Source organism: Balaenoptera ricei, chromosome X, assembly GCF_028023285.1.
Source record: "Balaenoptera ricei isolate mBalRic1 chromosome X, mBalRic1.hap2, whole genome shotgun sequence".
NCBI classification, from domain to species: Eukaryota; Metazoa; Chordata; class Mammalia; order Artiodactyla; family Balaenopteridae; genus Balaenoptera; species Balaenoptera ricei.
The window spans coordinates 106,149,484-106,169,306 of NC_082660.1; the positions used below are offsets into that span (position 1 = coordinate 106,149,484).

Consider the following 19,823-nt stretch of genomic DNA (forward strand, 5'->3'; position numbering starts at 1 on the left):
AGTAACAGAACCAAGAGGAAATACGTACATAGGAGGTTTATTTTAAGGAATTGGCTCACACAGTTGTTGGGGCAGGCAAATTTGAAATTTGTAAGGCAGGCATTGAAAACTCAGCCGTAGTCACACTGAAGTTTTTTAGGGTTTTTTTCCCAGCTTTATCGAGATGTAATTAAAACATCGTGTAAGTTTAAGGTGTACACAGTGATGATTTGATATACTTACATAGTGGGAAATGATTACTACAATAAGCGTAATTAACACATTCATCACCATAAATAGTTACCTTTTTTTTGTGGTGAGAACATTTAAGATCTACTCTCTTAGCGACTTGCAAGTATATAATGCAGCGTTGTTAACTCTAGTCACCTTGTTGTACATTCATGCTGGAGTCTTAAGGCAGAATTTCTTCTCCAGGAAACCTCAGTTTTTGTTCTTAAGGCCTTCATCTGTCTGTGTGCTCTTTTCTTAAACTTTCTTTTTTACTTAACTGTTTATCTATGTACATTTCTACGTCTTATTGGCAACAAGATTCTAAGCACCTCAAGAGTAGGGATCAGCTCTTACTTCACTGTTGTTTCTCTTCAGTATCTAGCACAGTTGATGTTTATAGTGGGTTTTCTGTTTGTTGAAGACTTATTTTGTGCCACGTAATAAGAATTACCTTGTTAATACTGAAAATAACAGTGCTGTGAGGTAGTTGATATTCCATACTGTGGATTAGAGACTGGGCCTCTGACCCATCCAAGATCACAAAACTAGTTATGGGTAGAACTTAGATCTGAATCTAATTTTTTTGACTTGTAAGATCATGCTTGGATCAAGAAAGCTATTTAATTTCATTTATTTAATAAGTATGTATTTTTGGATTGGGTTGTTTGTTTTTTTAATATTGAGCTGCATGAACTGTTTATATATTTTGGAGATTAATCCTTTGTCCGTTGATTCGTTTGCAAATATTTTCTCCCATTCTGAGGGTTGTCTATTCGTCTTGCTTGTACTTTCCTTTGATGTGCAAAATCTTTTAAGTTTCATTAGGTCCCATTTGTTTAGTTTTGTTTTTATTTTCATTTCTCTAGGAGGTGGATCAAAAAAGATCGTGCTGTGATTTCTGTCAAAGAGTGTTCTTCCTATGTTTTCCTCTAAGAGTTTTATAGTGTCTGGCCTTACATTTAGGTCTTTAATCCATTTTGAGTTTATTTTTGTGTATGGTGTTAGGGAGTGTTCTAATTTCATTCTTTTACATGTAGCTGTCCAGTTTTCCCAGCACCACTTATTGAAGAGGCTGTCTTTTCTCCATTGTATATTTTTGCCTCCTTTATCAAAAGTAAGGTGACCATATGTGCGTGGGTTTCTCTCTGGGCTTTCTATCCTGTTCCATTGATCTATGTTTCTTTTTTAGTGCCAGTACCATACTGTCTTGATAACTGTAGCTTTGTAGTATAGTCTGAAGTCAGGGAGCCTGATTCCTCCAGCTCCGTTTTCTTTCTCAAGATTGCTTTGGCTATTTGGGGTCTTTTGTGTTTCCACACAAATTGTGAAATTTTTTGTTCTAGTTCTGTGAAAAATGCCATTGGTAGTTTGATAGGGATTGCACTGAATCTGTAGATTGCTTTGGGTAGTATAGTCATTTTCACAATATTGATTCTTCCAATGCAAGAACATGGTATATCTCTCCATCTGTTGGTAACATCTTTAATTTCTTTCATCAGTGTCTTACAGTTTTCTTCATACAGGTCTTTTGTCTCCCTAGGTAGGTTTATTCCTAGGTATTTTATTCTTTTTGTTGCAGTGGTAAATGGGAGTGTTTCCTTAATTTCTCTTTCAGATTTTTCATCATTAGTGTATAGGAATGCAAGAGATTTCTGTGCGTTAATTTTGTATCCTGCTACTTTACCAAATTCATTGTTTAGCTCTAGTAGTTTTCTGGTGGCATCTTTAGGATTCTCTATGTATAGTATCATGTCATCTGCAAACAGTGACAGCTTTACTTCTTCTTTTCCAATTTGTATTCCTTTTATTTCTTTTTCTTCTCTGACTGCCGTGGCTAGGACTTCCAAAACTATGTTCAATAATAGTGGTGAGAGTGGACATCCTTCTCTTGTTCCCGATCTTAGAGGAAATGCTTTCAGTTTTTCACCATTGAGAATGATGTTTCCTGTGGGTTTATCGTATATGGCCATTATTATGTTGAGGTAGGTTCCCTCTATGCCCACTTTCTGGAGAGTTTTTATCATAAATGGGTGTTGAATTTTGTCAAAAGCTTTTTCTGCATCTATTGAGATGATCATATGGTTTTTCTTCTTCAATTTGTTAATATGGTGTATCACATTGATTGATTTGCGTATATTGAAGAATTCTTGCATCCCTGGGATAAATCCCACTTGGTCATGGTGTATGATCCTTTTAATGTGTTGTTGGATTCTGTTTGCTAGTATTTTGTTGAGGATTTTTGCATCTATATTCATCAGTGATATTGGTCTGTAATTTTCCTTTTTTGTAGTATCTTTGTCTGGTTTTGGTATCAGGGTGATGGTGGCCTCATAGAATGAGTTTGGGAGTGTTCCTTCCTCTGCAACTTTTTGGAAGAGTTTGAGAAGGATGGGTGTTAGCTCTTCTCTAAATGTTTGATAGAATTCACCTGTGAAGCCATCTGGTCCTGGACTTTTGTTTGTTGGAAGATTTTTAATCACAGTTTCAATTTCATTACTTGTGATTGGTCTGTTCATATTTTCTATTTCTTCCTGGTTCAGTCTTGGAAGGTTATACCTTTCTAAGAATTTGTCCATTTCTTCCAGGTTGTCCATTTTATTGGCATAGAGTTGCTTGTAGTAGTCTCTTAGGATGCTTTGTATTTCTGCGGTGTCTGTTGTAACTTCTCCTTTTTCATTTCTAATTTTAATGATTTGAGTCCTCTCCCTCTTTTTCTTGATGAGTCTGGCTAATGGTTTATCAATTTTGTTTATCTTCTCAAAGAACCAGCTTTTAGTTTTATTGATCTTTGCTATTGTTTTCTTTGTTTCTGTTTCATTTATTTCTGCTCTGATCTTTATGATTTCTTTCCTTCTACTAACTTTGGGTTTTGTCTGTTCTTCTTTCTCTAGTTCGTTTAGGTGTAAGTTTAGATTGTTTATTTGAGATGTTTGTTGTTTCTTGAGGTAGGATTGTATTGCTATAAATGTCCCTCTTAGAACTGCTTTTGCTGCATCCCATAGGTTTTGGATCATTGTGTTTTCATTGTCATTTGTCTCTAGGTATTTTTTGATTTCCTCTTTGATTTCTTCAGTGATCTCTTGGTTATTTAGTAACGTGTTGTTTAGCCTCCATGTGTTTGTCTTTTTTACGCTTTTTTCCCTGTAATTGATTTCTAGTCTCATATTATTGTGGTCAGAAAAGATGCTTGATATGATTTCAGTTTTCTTAAATTTAGTGAGGCTTGATTTGTGACCCACGATGTGATCAATCCTGGAGAATGTTCTGTGCACACTTGAGAAGAAAGTGTAATCTGCTGTTTTTGGATGGAATGTTTGAATGATCTGTCCATTGGTTTAAGTGAGGTGTTAAAGTCCCCCACTATTATTGTGTTACTGTCGATTTCCTCTTTTATAGCTGTTAGCAGTTGCCTTATGTGTTGAGGTGCTCCTATGTTGGGTGCATGTATATTTATAATTGTTATACCCTCTTCTTGGATTGATCCCCTGATCATTATGTAGTGTCCTTCCTTGTCTTTTGTAACATTCTTTATTTTAAAGTCTATTTTATCTGATGTGAGTGTTGCTACTCCAGCTTTCTTTTGATTTCCATTTGCATGGAATATCTTTTTCCATCCCCTCACTTTCAGTCTGTATGTGTCCCTAGGTCTGAAGTGGGTCTCTTGTAGACAGCATATATATGGGTCTTGTTTTTGTATCCATTCAGCGAGCCTGTGTCTTTTGGTTGGAGCATTTAATCCATTCACATTTAAGGTGATTATCGATATGTATGTTCCTATGACCATTTTCTTAATTGTTTTGGGTTTGTTTTTGTAGGGCCTTTTCTTCTCTTGTGTTTCCCACTTAGAGAAGTTCCTTTAGCATTTGTTGTAGAGCTGATTTGGTGGTGCTGAATTCTCTTAGCTTTTGCTTGTCTGTAAAGCTTTTGATTTCTCTGTCGAATCTGAATGAGATCCTTGCCGGGTAGAGTAATCTTGGTTGTAGGTTCTTCCCTTTCATCACTTTAAGTATATCATGCCACTCCCTTCTAGGTTGTAGAGTTTCTGCTGAGAAATCAGCTGTTAACCTTATGGGAGTTCCCTTGTATGTTATTTGTCGTTTTTCCCTTGCTGCTTTCAATAGTTTTTCTTTGCCTTTAATTTTTGCCAAGTTGATTACTATGTGTCTTGGCGTGTTTCTCCTTGGGTTTATCCTGTTTGGGACTCTCTGCGCTTCCTGGACCTGGGTGGCTATTTCCTTTCCCATGTTAGGGAAGTTTTTGACTATAATCTCTTCAAATGTTTTCTCTGGTCCTTTCTCTCTCTCTTCTCCTTCTGGGACCCCTATAATGCAAATGTTGTTGTGTTTAATGTTGTCCCAGAGGTCTCTTAGGCTGTCTTCATTTCTTTTCATTCTTTTTTCTTTGTTCTTTTCCGCAGCAGTGAATTCCACCATTCTGTCTTCCAGGTCACTTATCCGTTCTTCTGCCTCAGTTATTCTGCTATTGATTCCTTCTAGTGTATTTTTTATTTCAGTTATTGTATTGTTCATCTCTGTTTGTTTGTTCTTTAATTCTTCTAGGTCTTTGTTAAACATTTCTTGTATCTTCTCGATCTTTGCCTCCATTCTTTTTCTGAGGTCCTGGATCATCTTCACTATCATTATTCTGAATTCTTTTTCTGGAAGGTTGCCTGTCTCCAGTTCATTTAGTTGTTTTTCTGGGGTTTTATCTTGTTCCTTCATCTGGTACATAGCCCTCTGCCTTTTCATCTTGTCTACTTTCTGTGAATGTGGTTTTTGTTCCACAGGCTGCAGGATTGTAGTTCTTCTTGCTTCTGCTGTCTGCCCTCTGGTGGATGAGGTTATCTGAGAGGCTTGTGCAAGTTTCCTGATGGGAGGGACTGGTGGTGGGTAGAGCTGGCTGTTGCTCTGGTGGGCAGAGCTCAGTAAAACTTTTATCCACTTGTCTGCTGATGGGTGGGGCTGGGTTCCCTCCCTGTTGGTTGTTTGGCCTGAGGCGACCCAACACTGGAGCCTACCCGGGGTCTTTGGTGGCGCTAATGGCAGACTCTGGGAGGGCTCACGCCAAGGAGGACTTCCCAGAACTTCTGCTGCCAGTGTCTTTGTCCTCACGATGAGACACAGCCACCCCCTGCCTTTTCAGGTGACCCTCCAACACTAGCAGGTAGGTCTGGTTCAGTCTCCTATGGGGTCACTACTCCTTCCCCTGGGTCCTGATGTGCACAGTATTTTGTGTGTGCCCTCCAAGAGTGGAGTCTCTGTTTGTCCCAGTCCTGTCAAAGTCCTGCAATCAAATCCCGCTAGCTTTCAAAGTCTGATTCTCTAGGAAATCCTCCTCCCATTGCCAGACCCCCAGGTTTGGAAGCCTGACGTGGGGCTCAGAACCTTCACTCCAGTGGGTGGACTTCTGTGGTATAAGAGTTCTCCAGTTTGTGAGTCACCCACCCAGCAGTTATGGGATTTGATTTTATTGTGATTGCGCCCCTCCTACCGTCTCACTGTGGCTTCTCCTTTGTCTTTGGATGTTGGGTATCTTTTTTGGTGAGTTCCAGCGTCTTCCTGTCGATGATTGTTCAGCAGTTAGTTGTGATTCCGGTGTTCTTGCAAGAGGGAGTGACCTACAAAATCTGGTCTCGCGCCCCGGCGCCCGGCAGGGCCGAGCACCTGGGAATCCTATCCCCTTATGTATCCAGCTGGAAATTTTTGACAGATAGATGTTTGGTTTCTGGGTGATGGGCCATCATAATGCCTAAATCAGTTACACTACCCTCTTCTAGCTTTGAAAATTCTATGATCTATTCTGAGACATTTGACAGTTTCTATTCTCTAATTTTCTTGCCTAAGGTGTGACTGGTGCACAATAACTTTTCATTTCCATGCTGCGTTATAGGATAATCTTTTTGAAGGCATTTTAAGTGACAGGGAATTCATGTGAGTTAAAATTCACCAGTGTTATCAATGTGAAAATAACTGAAGTGACGATCAAATGAATAGATGCCTTACATTCATAGCTAACTTATAGTATATGCAGGCTCCAACAGCCAAGGCACACCTTAGTCCTCTGTTGGCATCTGGCAGATTTCTTTCAACAGAAGTCATAAGATTCATCCTCATTTCAGAATAGGTAATGTGAAAAAGTCTTAGAATCAAAGAAATATGGCATTTAACTATTTGGAAAAAAATGGAATTGTCCAAGTGAATTGGATATCTTTGTGCTTTCTGATGCTGCGTATAACAATAGTAATGACAAAACTATTGAGATACCTAAAACTAAAAGTTCACTTTTATGGTGTAAGTATTTTTTTTCATATGGTGATAAAATAATCAATGTCAATTTCTCCGTAGAACTACTTTCTGCTTTCTTCTTCAATGGATAAAACAGTCAGGTTATGGCACATTTCCAGAAGAGAATGCCTTTGCTGTTTTCAGCATATAGATTTTGTCACTGCCATAGCTTTCCATCCAAGAGTAAGTATTTACATGTTTTTTTGTTATACTACGAGGAAGGTGAGGGAACCAGGTTTCTCTGGAGGGTAATTGGACTACAGGAAAAAAATTATTAGTATCCACATAGTTAAGAGCAACTTAATTTAGTGTTTCATTCTGCTTTAAAAATAAGAAAGGAAATAAATATTGTGCTAATCTTCATTAGAAGAGCTGGAAATATTATAGTCTAAATATGACAGTGAAAAGTCATCCCAAATCTTTAATAAGACCTGCAGCGTATAAATAAAGAAATAAACTATCCTATTAAAGAGGAGAGAGGTTGGAGACAGTGGAAGAAGAAAAGACAGCAGGTAAATAAATGAGAAAGGGAAGCATATAGGCAGGAATAGTTGTAGGAGGGTCAGGAAGGGAAGAGACAAAGAGGAAAAGGTTGAAAGAGGCAAAGACCAAAATTCATTACAAATTAGACTGAATTCCTATTTCGGGTCTGAAAACATTGTTAATCTTGAGATCCCTTCATACTCATTTTCAATGTAGAAAATCCTTTAATATCTTTCCTCTAGAAAGAATTTCATATGATTTCAACTAAAGGAGAAAAATCTACTGTCATGGACTCCAGACCTATCTTATGCCCTTATAGGATAGAGCCACCAAATGCATGAGGCTAGAGTAGTTTTACTTCTTTGCAGCTGTAAGCACAAGGGATGTCATGTGTTGGAGCTGCTTCACTAGCTAGGTTGAAATAAGTGGAGGGCTTGAGCTGACCCTCGTTGACTTTCCCTCCACTACATTTGTGTATGATTACATTTCCAATCATGTCCTCATCTCTATGTGTTTAGTACCCATTGTCTTTTTAATGCAACCTTTCAATTATATTGACATTTCTTTCTCTCCTTCCCCAAATTAAGAGAGAAGAATGACTTTTTTCTCTCAATATAATTTCCCTCCCTGGGCAGGCTTATAACATAGGCAGTAATAATTCTGAACCCTTAGAGAAGATTTTATTAAGAACTATTGAAAATTAAAAATGCTTAATCTATGTTAATACTGTATCAGTTTTGACCATCAAGCTTTTGAGGCTTCTTTCTAAATAATACCCCCATCCTGTCACCTAAGGGTGCAACAAAAGGATAGATTTTACCCCTGTCAGCACCTGTGAGCAAAATCCCCCCACCTCTATTTTAACTATAATGTATCAAGATAGAAAGAGAGGGGTATTAGGTGGTAATAGTTATCTATGTAGTACTTTATTATTAAGGTTTCTGTTTAGTCAATAATTTTCCTATACTTTTATTTCATTTTATTTTGGAAACTGAAAAGCCTTATTTCTAAAAATTCTACTGACCTGGAGAATTTATGAGAGGGGCTAGGGAAGAATGGAGTGGTGTTGACATTTTCCTAGGAAATATGACTCTATCAAATAATGTTACCTAGAAGAAAGGAAGCAGAGTTATAAAAGAAATAGCAAAATGAAGATACACACACATATATACACGTGTATATATGTATGTAAATAAAATTCTGAATTGTAAGACCAAGATAAAGTATTTTTATTTGTTCATCACTTCTGCTGGTAGACATTGAGTTGAGCCTACTGTACCATAGCCATAAAAATGCCTATTCTATGAAGGTTATCCTTGACGGGCTTGAGAAGTGGGTAAGAATAATAATCTTGAGTGGAGAAGAAAATCTGTTTCTTGTTTTGGCATTCCAATTATTTTATTTTCTTTTTAATTCTTATGTTACCAAAAATTAGAGCAGCTTCATGGTAGGCCTGGTTTAGTTTAGAACAGGGTTTCTAAACCTTGGCACTAATGGCATTTGGGGTTGGATAATTCTTTTTCGTAGAGAGAGGAAAGGCTGTCCTGTGCATTGTAGGCTGTTTAGCAGCGTTCCTGGCCTCTACCCACTAGATGTCAGTAGCGCCCCACCCTCTAAATTGTGACAATCAAAACTGTCTCCAGACATTGCTAGATGTCTCCTGTGGGGCCAGGTTGCCCCCAGCTGAGAACCCCTGGTTTGAGATTGAGAATTTAAATAGTGAAGCAATTCTCTGCTGACAGGGTGTCAGAGTTCCAAAAATTGACTGGTTCTGTGGGCTAACTGGCATTAGTTACTCTTTTATCCATCTGTTACATGTATCCTAAGGAGGGTATGGGCAAATGTACCATTATAGGATAGTGTTTCCCAAAGTATGTTCCTTGAATTGCTAGCCCTGCTAGATGTCCCTACCTGACCCCAAAAAAAGTCGCCCGTTAAAGATTCAGAGTGCGTGTTAACTGAGAATCCTGTTTAACTTTCTGTAACTAAGAATTTCTCAAACTTATTTGACCACAGAACCCTTCTCCTACACAATATATACTCAAACACATTATCTATTAACATCTATACCTTGGGAAAAGCAGTTTAAGGATATGATAAAGTGATTAGAATGTCATTTCTCCAAAATGAATACTGAGGTTTCTAACTGTTGTTATTTTTAGTGACTGAAATAATGCTTACTTTAATACTTTTAAAATGAAATCTATATATGTTAACATTATTTCTAATAGACTTAATGTATTGATTTGCTAATGAGTTTTTCTTCATGTGATAAAATGAAAGCTTCCTCTTTCATCACATTTTTAGGATGACAGGTATTTTCTAAGTGGGTCATTGGATGGAAAGCTCCGCCTTTGGAACATACCTGACAAAAAAGTGGCTTTGTGGAATGAAGTAGATGGTCAAACAAAATTGATCACAGCTGCAAATTTCTGTCAGAATGGCAAATATGCAGTGATTGGGACATATGATGGCAGGTGTATTTTCTATGATACAGAGGTAAATGACTGTCTTGTATAAATTACATACTTGAATACTTAGATACTTTTGTGGTTTGGGATAAGTTGGTGTATCCTCTCTGGGCTTTAACTGCCTTATCTGTAAATTGGGACAAATAATACCATGTTTGTCTGTGAGTTGCCTCAGATGATCTTTGAGTTTCTTTCTAATTCTGATCTTTTTAAATTGTGATTTTTTTTTTTTTAGCATTTGAAATACCACACACAGATACATGTCCGATCTACCAGAGGGCGCAACAAGGTTGGAAGAAAAATTACTGGCATTGAGCCTTTACCTGGAGAAAATAAGGTACTAGGTATTCAAAACCATCTGTCTCCACACTATATATAGACTCCTGAAAGTAAGTTCTTCATATCTTAGCTAAGAATATATTTCCTTTCCTATGGCATATTGCTTTTTCTAGTTTTGAGATATATTCTGTATGTGTCTAACACCCTTTTTTGGTTGTACCTTAGCACAGATTAAAAGATGGTATTTTTAACTTTTCCTTTGATTTGTTTTTAGATACTGGTAACTTCAAATGACTCCAGAATCAGACTATATGATCTTAGAGATTTGTCACTGTCCATGAAGTATAAGGGTTATGTGAACAGCAGCAGCCAGATCAAAGCAAGTTTCAGGTAAATTGGCAATGAGGAATTCCCAAAAGAGATCAGAACATTTCTCCCCTACTCCCATTTTTCCATTGATCTATGGCTTATGTTTATATGGTGTTGTTAGTTACTTTGCAGTTTTACAACTGGTGTCTCATATTTTCTGTCATACTTACATTATCCAGGTGTTTGGTAGAGTTTGAATTGCCCCTACTCTGCAGATGAAGAAACCAACACCCAGAAAATTAAGTAATTTGCCTAAAGTCACACTGGTAGTTGCAGAACCAGGATTAGAAGACCCAGCTCCAGAATTTGTGCTTTTGTACTTTCATGTATGCTTTCTAAGAGGAGATTTACCCCACCACCGCCCACCCCACCCCACCCCACCCATGGTCTTGATCCTTTTAGGTACAGAAGCTAATAAAGCATTTCGAGACCCTAAAGTACAGTGTCCTGTACTTACACCTTTGCATATCATTATTATTTGAACTGTTAATTTGGGATCTGCAGGCTCTCCTGAAATACCTACCTTTTCTTCCTTTATAGCCCTCCTTATTTCAGCTCTTTTCTTACCAGTTCTCCTTTCTTCTTGAATTACCCAGTAATTTAATTGGTAAAGTATTCTGCTTCTCTGTTTTATCTCTTAAGTAGGCACTCATCCCAGTGTGGGTTAACCCAGCAGGAGTTACCTAGAGCTTCAGTGAAAATACTAATGCCACTGGCCACCCATGTCAAACCTACACGTTCAGAACCTCTGGAGTGAGACTAGGAGTCTGTATTTCAACAAGTTCTCTTGGCTATTTTCTTAGGTGTCTCAAACTGGGAAGCTCTGGTAGAGGGAAACCTAAAAAAAACCACAACTTTGATTTTTTTTTTCCTTCTTCCCTAAATGTAGCCATGATTTTAGTTACCTCGTTAGTGGCTCAGAAGATAAGTATGTTTATATCTGGAGTACTTACCATGACTTAAGCAAGTTTACTTCAGTGAGGAGAGATCGTAATGACTTTTGGGAAGGTATTAAAGGTAAGTAAATGCCTACTTTTATGTGTCTTATAAGTGAATAAAGTTAAAATGGAGATGTATTATAAGTAAATTTGTATAGGCATTATTTCAGAGAGACAGTTTAGCAGTTTTAACTGCTTTCGCATTGTATTGGCTTTGTTTGATTTTCCTATACCAAGGAAGAACTTATACTTGTCTAAAATTTGAGAAGTCATGCAATCTCAGAACTTGTATGTGGTTTTGTTTTTTTTGTTTTTTTTTAACATCTTTATTGGAGTATAATTGCTTTACAATGGTGTGTTAGTTTCTGCTTTATAACAAAGTGAATCAGTTATACATATACATATATCCCCATATCTCTTCCCTCTTGCGTCTCCCTCCCACCCTCCCTATCCCACCCCTCTAGGTGGTCACAGAGCACCAAGCTGATCTCCCTGTGCTATGCGGCTGCTTCCCACTAGCTATCTGTTTTATATTTGGTAGAGTATATATGTCCATGCCACTCTCTCACTTCGTCCCAGCTTACCCTTCCCGCTCCCCGTGTCCTCAAGTCCATTCTCTACATCTGCATCTTGATTCCTGTCCTTCCCCTAGGTTCTTCAGAACCATTTTTTTTTATTTTTAGATTCCATATATATGTGTTAGCATATGATATTTGTTTTTCTCTTTCTGACTTATTTCACTCTGTATGACAGACTCTGGGTCCATCCACCTCACTACAAATAACTCAATTTCATTCCTTTCTGTGGCTGAGTAATATTCCATGGTATATATGTGCCACATCTTCTTTATCCATTCATCTGTCGATGGACACTTAGGTTGCTTCCATGTCCTGGCTATTGTAAATAGAGCTGCAATGAACATTGTGGTACATGACACTTTTTGCATTATGGTTTTCTCAGGGTATATGCCCAGTAGTGGGATTGCTGGGTCATATGGTAGTTCTATTTTTAGTTTTTTAAGGAACCTCCATACTGTTCTCCATAGTGGCTGTATCAATTTACATTCCCATCAACAGTGAAAGAGGGTTCCGTTTTCTTCACACCCTCTGCAGCATTTATTGTTTGTAGATTTTTTGATGATGGCCATTCTGACTGGCGTGAGGTGATACCTCACTGTAGTTTGGATTTGCATTTCTCTAATTATTAGTGATGTTGAGCATCCTTTCATGTGTTTGTTGGCAATCTGTATATCTTCTTTGGAGAAATGCCTATTTAGGTCTTCTGCCCATTTTTGGATTGGGTTGTTTGTTTTTTTGATATTGAGCTACATGAGCTGCTTGTGAATTTTGGAGATTAGTCCTTTGTCAGTTTCTTCATTTGCAAATATTTTCTCCCATTCTGAGGGTTGTCTTTTGGTCTTGGTTATGGTTTCCTTTGCTGTGCAAAAGCTTTTAAGCTTCATTAGGTCCCATTTGTTTATTTTTGTTTTTATTTCCATTTCTCTAGGAGGTGGGTCAAAAAGGATCTTGCTGTGATTTATGTCATAAAGTGTTCTGCCTGTGTTATCCTCTAAGAGTTTGATAGTGTCTGGCCTTACATTTAGGTCTTTAATCTATTTTGAGTTTATTTTTGTGTATGGTATTAGGGAGTGTTCTAATTTCGTTCTTTTACATGTAGCTATCCAGTTTTCCCAGCACCACTTATTGAAGAGGCTGTCTTTTCTCCATTGTATATTTTTGCCTCCTTTATCAAAAGTAAGGTGACCATATGTGTGTGGGTTTATCTCTAGGCTTTCTATCCTGTTCCATTGATCTATATTTCTGTTTTTGTGCCAGTACCATACTGTCTTGATGACTGTAGTTTTGTAGTATAGTCTGAAGTCCGGGAGCCTGATTCCTCCAGCTCCGTTTTTCTTTCTCAAGATTGCTTTGGCTATTCGGGGTCTTTTGTGTTTCCATACAAATTGTGACATTTTTTGTTCTAGTTCTGTGAAAAATGCCACTGGTAGTTTGATAGGGATTGCACTGAATCTGTAGATTGCTTTGGGTAGTATAGTCATCTCAACAATGTTGATTCTTCCAATCCAAGAACATGGTATATCTCTCCATCTGTTTTGTATCATCTTTAATTTCTTTCATCAGTGTCTTATAGTTTTCTGCATACAGGTCTTTTGTCTCCTTAGGTAGGTTTATTCCTAGGTATTTTATTCTTTTTGTTGCAATGGTAAATGGGAGTGTTTCCTTAATTTCTCTTTCAGATTTCTCATCATTAGTGTATAGGATTGCAAGAGATGTCTGTGCATTAACTTTGTATCCTGCTACTTTACCAAATTCATTGATTAGCTCTAGTAGTTTTCTGGTAGAGTCTTTAGGATTCTCTATGTATAGTATCATGTCATCTGCAGACAGTGACAGCTTTACTTCTTCTTTTCCAATTTGGATTCCTTTTCTTTCTTTTTCTTCTCTGATTGCTGTGGCTAAAACTTCCAAAACTATGTTGAATAATAGTGGTGAGAGTGGACATCCTTGTCTTGTTCCTGATCTTAGAGGAAATGGTTTCAGTTTTTCACCATTGAGAGCGATGTTGCCTGTGGGTTTGTCACATATGGCCTTTATTATGTTGAGGTAAGTTCCCTCTATGCCTACTTTCTGGAGGGTTTTTGTCATAAATGGGTGTTGAATTTTGTCGAAAGCTTTCTCTGCATCTATTGAGATGATCATATGGTTTTTCTCCTTCAGTTTGTTAATGTGGTGTATCACATTGATTGATTTGTGTATATTGAAGAATCCTTGCATTCCTGGGATAAACCCCACTTGATCATGGTGTATGATCCTTTTAATGTGCTGTTGGATTCTGTTTGCTAGTATTTTGTTGAGGATTTTTGCATCTATGTTCATCAGTGATATTGGCCTGTAGTTTTCTTTCTTTGTGTCGTCTTTGTCTGGTTTTGGTATTAGGGTGATGGTGGCCTCGTAGAATGAGTTTGAGAGTGTTCCTCCCTCTGCTATATTTTGGAGGAGTGTGAGAAGGTTATGTGTTAGCTCTTCTTTAAATGTTTGATAGAATTCGCCTGTGAAGCCATCTGGTCCTGGGCTTTTGTTTGTTGGAAGATTTTTAATCACAGTTTGAATTTCAGTGCTTGTGATTGGTCTGTTTATATTTTCTGTTTCTTCCTGGTTCAGTCTCGGAAGGTTGTGCTTTTCTAAGAATTTGTCCATTTCTTCCAGGTTGTCCATTTTATTCGCATAGAGTTGCTTGTAGTAATCTCTCATGATCGTTTGTATTTCTGCAGTGTCAGTTGTTACTTCTCCTTTTTCATTTCTAATTCTGTTGATTTGAGTCTTCTCCCTTTCTTTCTTGATGAGTCTGGCTTAGGGTTTATCAGTTTTGTTTGTCTTCTCAAAGAACCAGCTTTTAGTTTTATTGATCTTTGCTTTTGTTTCCTTCATTTCTTTTCATTTATTTCTGCTCTGATCTTTATGATTTCTTTCCTTCTGCTAACTTTGGGGGTTTTTTTGTTCTTCTTTCTCTAATCGCTTTAGGTGTAAGGTTAGGTTGTTTATTTGAGAAGTTTCTTGTTTCTTTTGGTAGGATTGTATTGCTATAAACGTCCCTCTTAGAACTGCTTTTGCTGCATCCCATAGGTTTTGGGTCGTCGTGTTTTCATTGTCATTTGTTTCTAGGTATTTTTTGATTTCCTCTTTGGTTTCTTCAGTGACCTCTTGGTTATTTAGTAGTGTATTGTTTAGGTTCCATGTGTTTGTATTTTTTACAGATTTTTTCCTGTAATTGATATCTAGTCTCATAGCGTTGTGGTCGGAAAAGATACTTGATACGATTTCAATTTTCTTAAATTTACCAAGGTTTGATTTGTGACCCAAGATATGGTCTATCCTGGAAAATGTTCCATGAGCACTTGAGAAGAAAGTGTATTCTGTTGTTTTTGGATGGAATGTCCTATAAATATCAATCAAGTCCATCTTGTTTAATGTATCATTTAAAGCTGTGTTTCCTTATTTATTTTCATTTTGGATGATTTGTCCATTGGTGAAAGTGGGGTGTTAATGTCCCCTACTATGATGGATTTGATTTTTTTTAAGAAAATATTTTTGGGTTTTAAATAGTTCTTAGTTACTTATATGTTAGTTTTTAAAGGTACTTGCATATAACATACACTATTATGTTTTTTGCAGTATTATACTTTTTGTCTTGATGTTTAGAATCAAGTTTATTAGTTGTTTTGAAGTAATTTTTTTTTCCTAGCACATAATGCAGTTGTTACATCAGCCATCTTTGCTCCAAACCCAAGTTTGATGTTGTCTTTGGATGTGCAGTCTGAAAAATCAGAAGGGAACGATAAAGGTGAAGATGCTGAAGTTTTGGATAACATGCCCTCTGGTAGGTATTCATATTTTATTTGTCCTTCATTTTCTCTAGGCAGCCTTTAGTAGCCTCATTGACTTGTGGGTATTATGAGGTCTTCATGAGTATGAAGAATATTTCTGTTATGCAACATAATGGTTGTCAGATGTTCATTTCTGAACATTTTGGTAACATAGTTCTTGCCAGTTTTACTTCTTTTAAATTCACCTGGGAATTAAAACTGAAAATTTTGAAAGTTTGTAATTTTTTTTATGGAAAACTATATTCTCTTTTGAGAAATGCAAACCAGACATAAATATATACAAGTTAAATTATCTGTCTCTATTGCACTATAATCTCTGAGGGCAAAGATTTTATGTGTTTTATTTATTGTTGTAGGGCCAGTGCCTAGCACAGTGCTTGCCTGAATGTAGTAGGTGCTTAATAAACATTTACTGAATAAGTGAATTAAACCAAAGTGAAAGCAGTGTTCTTTTCTAATTGCCACAAATTTACAGCTCCTCATAGATAGCTATTTACAAGCCAGTGATTCTTGCCCGTTGCAGCAAATACTTTGAGAATGAATAGTACTTTCAATTATATAAAATGCTCAGATTAGGAAGTGAAAAGAAACCGTCAAGTAGTATTTAGTGCCGATTATATAAAAATGGTCCTTGTTAATTCTGAAGAGTAAAGTAAAACCATGTAAACTTGGACCAGTTGTTAATGAAAACAAGTTTGTATTGTTAAAATCTATTGCAGAATATTTTATTAAATGTGTTTTCTCACTTTAGAGACTATACCCAGGCCTTGTAGAGAGTTATAAAGTCACAACAATAGATACAATGTAGTAAGAGTGCTTCTAAAAGTATTTGAATACTAAAAAGTTCTCAAGCATTTTTATCTCATTTAATATCAAGTCATTTCCCTTGCGGTATTATTTGCACTATACACTATACTAAATACACTATTTCTTCTGTCTGTGAAGAAAAATTTTGATAGCAAATATGAACTTCAGTCTAGCACTTCTTTCTTTTTTTCATTTAAATATTTATTTATTTATTTATTTGGTTGCGCTGGGTCTTACTTGTGGCAGGCAGGCTCTTTAGTTGTGGCATGTGGGATCTAGTTCCCTGACCAGGGATCGAACCCAGACCCCGTGCATTGGGAGCATGGAGTCTTATCCACTGTGCCACCAGGGAAGTCCCTAGCACTTCTTTCAATTACCAGATTTAAAAATCAACCAATGCAGAATTATTACACCTTTACTAAATGCCTGTTTGGAAATATTTCTTTTCATTTTCTTTTTCTTTTTTTCTCACAGTCAAATCCTACTTCTCTCTTCTAAATTAAGTCATTTGGTTGGGGTTTTTTTCTTTTCTTTTTCCCCAATACCTTTTTACACTCTGCACATTTCCCCTACACATTGAACAGAAAATTCTAGCTTTTTAAACCATTTGAGGAAAAATGAAAAGTACCTTTTTTAAACTTCTCAAAACTGCAGCATATTAACATGGTTCAGTTATTACTTCACTGGGTCCTTTTTAAAGAGGCACAACTTTGGATCATACTCAGATTTGTGTTTGCTGTTCTGTACCCGTGTAGGTATACTCTAAGAATAAACTCTTAAACTCGGGGTATGAGATCATAAAATATATCTGATTGCCCTCCTCTTTATTCTGACGTATTTGGCAACTTAAGCTTCAGTTTTCCTCATGTTTAAAATGGTGATAATACCTCGTTTATAAGGTTGTGATATGGGCAGAAGACCTAAATAGACATTTCTCCAAAGAAGACCTACAGATGGCCAGCAGGCACATGAAAAGATGCTCCACATCGCTAATTATCAAAGAAACACAAATCAAAACTACAGTACACACACACACACACACACACATATACACACTGGAATATTACTCAGCCATAAAAAAGAATGAAATAATGTCATTTGCAGCAATGTGGATGGACCTAGTGATTATCATATTAAGTGAAGTAAGTCAGAGAAAGACAAATATGATATCACTTATATGTGGAATCTAAAAAATAGTACACATGAACTTATTTACAAAACAGAAACAGACTCACAGACATAGAAAACAAACTTGTGGCTACCGAAGAGGAAGGAGGGAGGGATAAATTAGGAGTATCTCTGAATCACTTTGCTGTACACCTGAAATTAACACAATATTTTAAATCAACTATACTTCAATTTTTAAAAAAAAAGATACAGCTGAAAACTGAAAAAAAAAAAAAAAGGTTGTGAGAAGAATTAAAGATAACACATGTAAGGTGTCTAGCAAAATGCCTGGCATGTAATAGACATTATCATCTTCATTATATTGTATCTTATAAAGCATTTCTCTCTATATATATGATGAATTATTTTCTTCTCTAGCCTTTCTGATATCCCTCAGTTGTTTGCTGCTGCTTCTGCTGCATAGCACTACTTTGAGATATACCAAAAGTGTGGTTAGGAATGTTCAGCAGCTTAGGATATGTTTTTAACAAACCTAAGTGAAACCATTTTGTCTAACTCATCCCGTACACAACTCCCCAGTTACAGTTTGGATTATTTTCTTCCTTACTAATCAGTCCTTCTTAAATCTACAATTTTTGCCTATGCATAATAGTTAACACTGAATTTTGTTCGTTAAATGTTTTTACCAGCAAATGTTAAATGGTAAGCGTTTTTGCCATTCAGCGTAGTAGCTACATGGTTCTTCAGTATGGACTGGAAAGGCAAAAGGTGCTCTCAGCATTCACAGAGTGATCGTGTGTACTTCATTTCATGGCAGTTCCAGTATGTCTGCTGTACAGTAAACCTTACTGTCAACCTCATTAGTGAACCCTGTTGGCAAAAGACTTGCCCAGCTGATCCCATCCTGCCAACATTCCAGTCCTGGGGCTGAATAACACGCTAGCCTCTTGCCACGAAATGAAGAATCAGACAACTTAGAGGCCTTGGCTGCCTGGGAGTAAATCCAGGCATCCTGGCCCCAAGGGACCATAATCTCTCCTTAGCTGCCAGGAAGAGAGCAGCTAAGACAAGGTAAGTGGAAGTGAGCCTCAGAGAGGAGAGGTACAGGAGGATGAAAGGATCACAGGAGCAAGCCAGAAAAGAGAGACTGAAAAGGCTGGGAGAGGTTCTTCTGCCCCAGAGGTAGAGGATCATGGGCATGTGACAGTTGTGGCAGCAGGCTTCATATTCCTTTAAAATCAACTAAAAACTTTCTTTTATGCTTTTAAGGTATTATGAAGACAGATAACACAGAAGTTCTTCTCTCTGCTGACTTCACTGGAGCAATCAAAGTGTTTATTAACAAAAGGAAAAATGTATCTTAATTTGAAATGACATTTAAAATAAACATATCAGTAAGTTTCTCTATGTATCAGAACTGAAAAAAAGTTATAGTGTTTCAGGCCAACATCCTTTTTTTAATTTTTATTGGAAGCTGTTCAAATATAATATATTTTTTGAGAGGCAACGTTAATGATCTAGTAAACCCGGGACTGATAGACTAGAAAGGAATGTAGCTAGAATAACATTGCCAAACATTGGGCTTTACATTTTGTTATGTTTGTGTTTTTGTTATATAATTGTGAACATGCACAGGTTTCTGCATGAAAATATATTAATATATTAATCACATGTGTGTGCCTTTTGGTTACATGCACTAAATCTAACAGAGTTAAATTATTTCAGTGGCTCTTTTGGCCTCTTACTGAGGGGGAGTGTCTTGTTTCTAGCTTAAATAATTTCTTTTGCACAAAATTTCATTTTTAAGAGAAGTGGTATCTTTTGACTGAGTTACTATTTTTAAAATGTTATATAGGTTTTCAATAGGTCAACAACCATGTGTAAATGGTTTTTATAAATTTCTCAATTTGGGGACTTTTTTTGTGTGTGGTCTAAATTGTGGACTTAAGATTCTTTTCTTTGTATGTGTGTGTGTGTGTGTATATATATATATATATATATATATTTTTTTTTTTTTTTGCCACACTGGAGCACAATGTTTCCTATGTAAAGAATTCTTTTCATTCTTTATCCATGAGCACCAGGCTTTGCTCACTTAAAAAAATTAAGCCACATTACGGAGTGAGTCTTCTTTTTTACAATAATGTAAAAATGGACAGTTTACATTTTTTTAAAGCATTGTAGTTTTAAAAATTAAGCTGTTTTGTTTTGTGTTGTTGAATTTGAAAGCCTTTGTAAATATTGATACAATGTACCAATGAAATAACATCTGGGGTGATGGAACCCTGATAATGTTGTTGATGGTTAGCATATGTTTCTGAAAATTAAATATGTATTATTAAAAGTTGGTGGCCAAAACTTGTTAAACATATGACTTTATTTTCAGATGACTTCGGTAAATTGAGAAATGTGAAAAAACCAAAATCTTGTTTTATAATTTGATTTTTAG

At 36.6% G+C, this 19,823-nt stretch overlaps 1 protein-coding gene across 1 annotated transcript in view; it reads left to right on the top strand.

The window, feature by feature from the left end:
- The window catches only part of WDR44 (WD repeat domain 44), an 82,604-nt gene extending 63,239 nt beyond the window's left edge, over positions 1-19,365 (top strand). Inside the window, exons 14-20 of the mRNA XM_059910958.1 lie at positions 6,555-6,677; positions 9,285-9,476; positions 9,684-9,785; positions 10,002-10,117; positions 10,986-11,113; positions 15,298-15,432; positions 18,644-19,365. Coding sequence (XP_059766941.1) covers positions 6,555-6,677; positions 9,285-9,476; positions 9,684-9,785; positions 10,002-10,117; positions 10,986-11,113; positions 15,298-15,432; positions 18,644-18,738 — 891 coding nt within the window. The 3' untranslated portion in view covers positions 18,739-19,365. The remainder of the gene's footprint in view (positions 1-6,554; positions 6,678-9,284; positions 9,477-9,683; positions 9,786-10,001; positions 10,118-10,985; positions 11,114-15,297; positions 15,433-18,643) is intronic.
- The last annotated feature ends 458 nt before the right edge of the window (positions 19,366-19,823 follow it).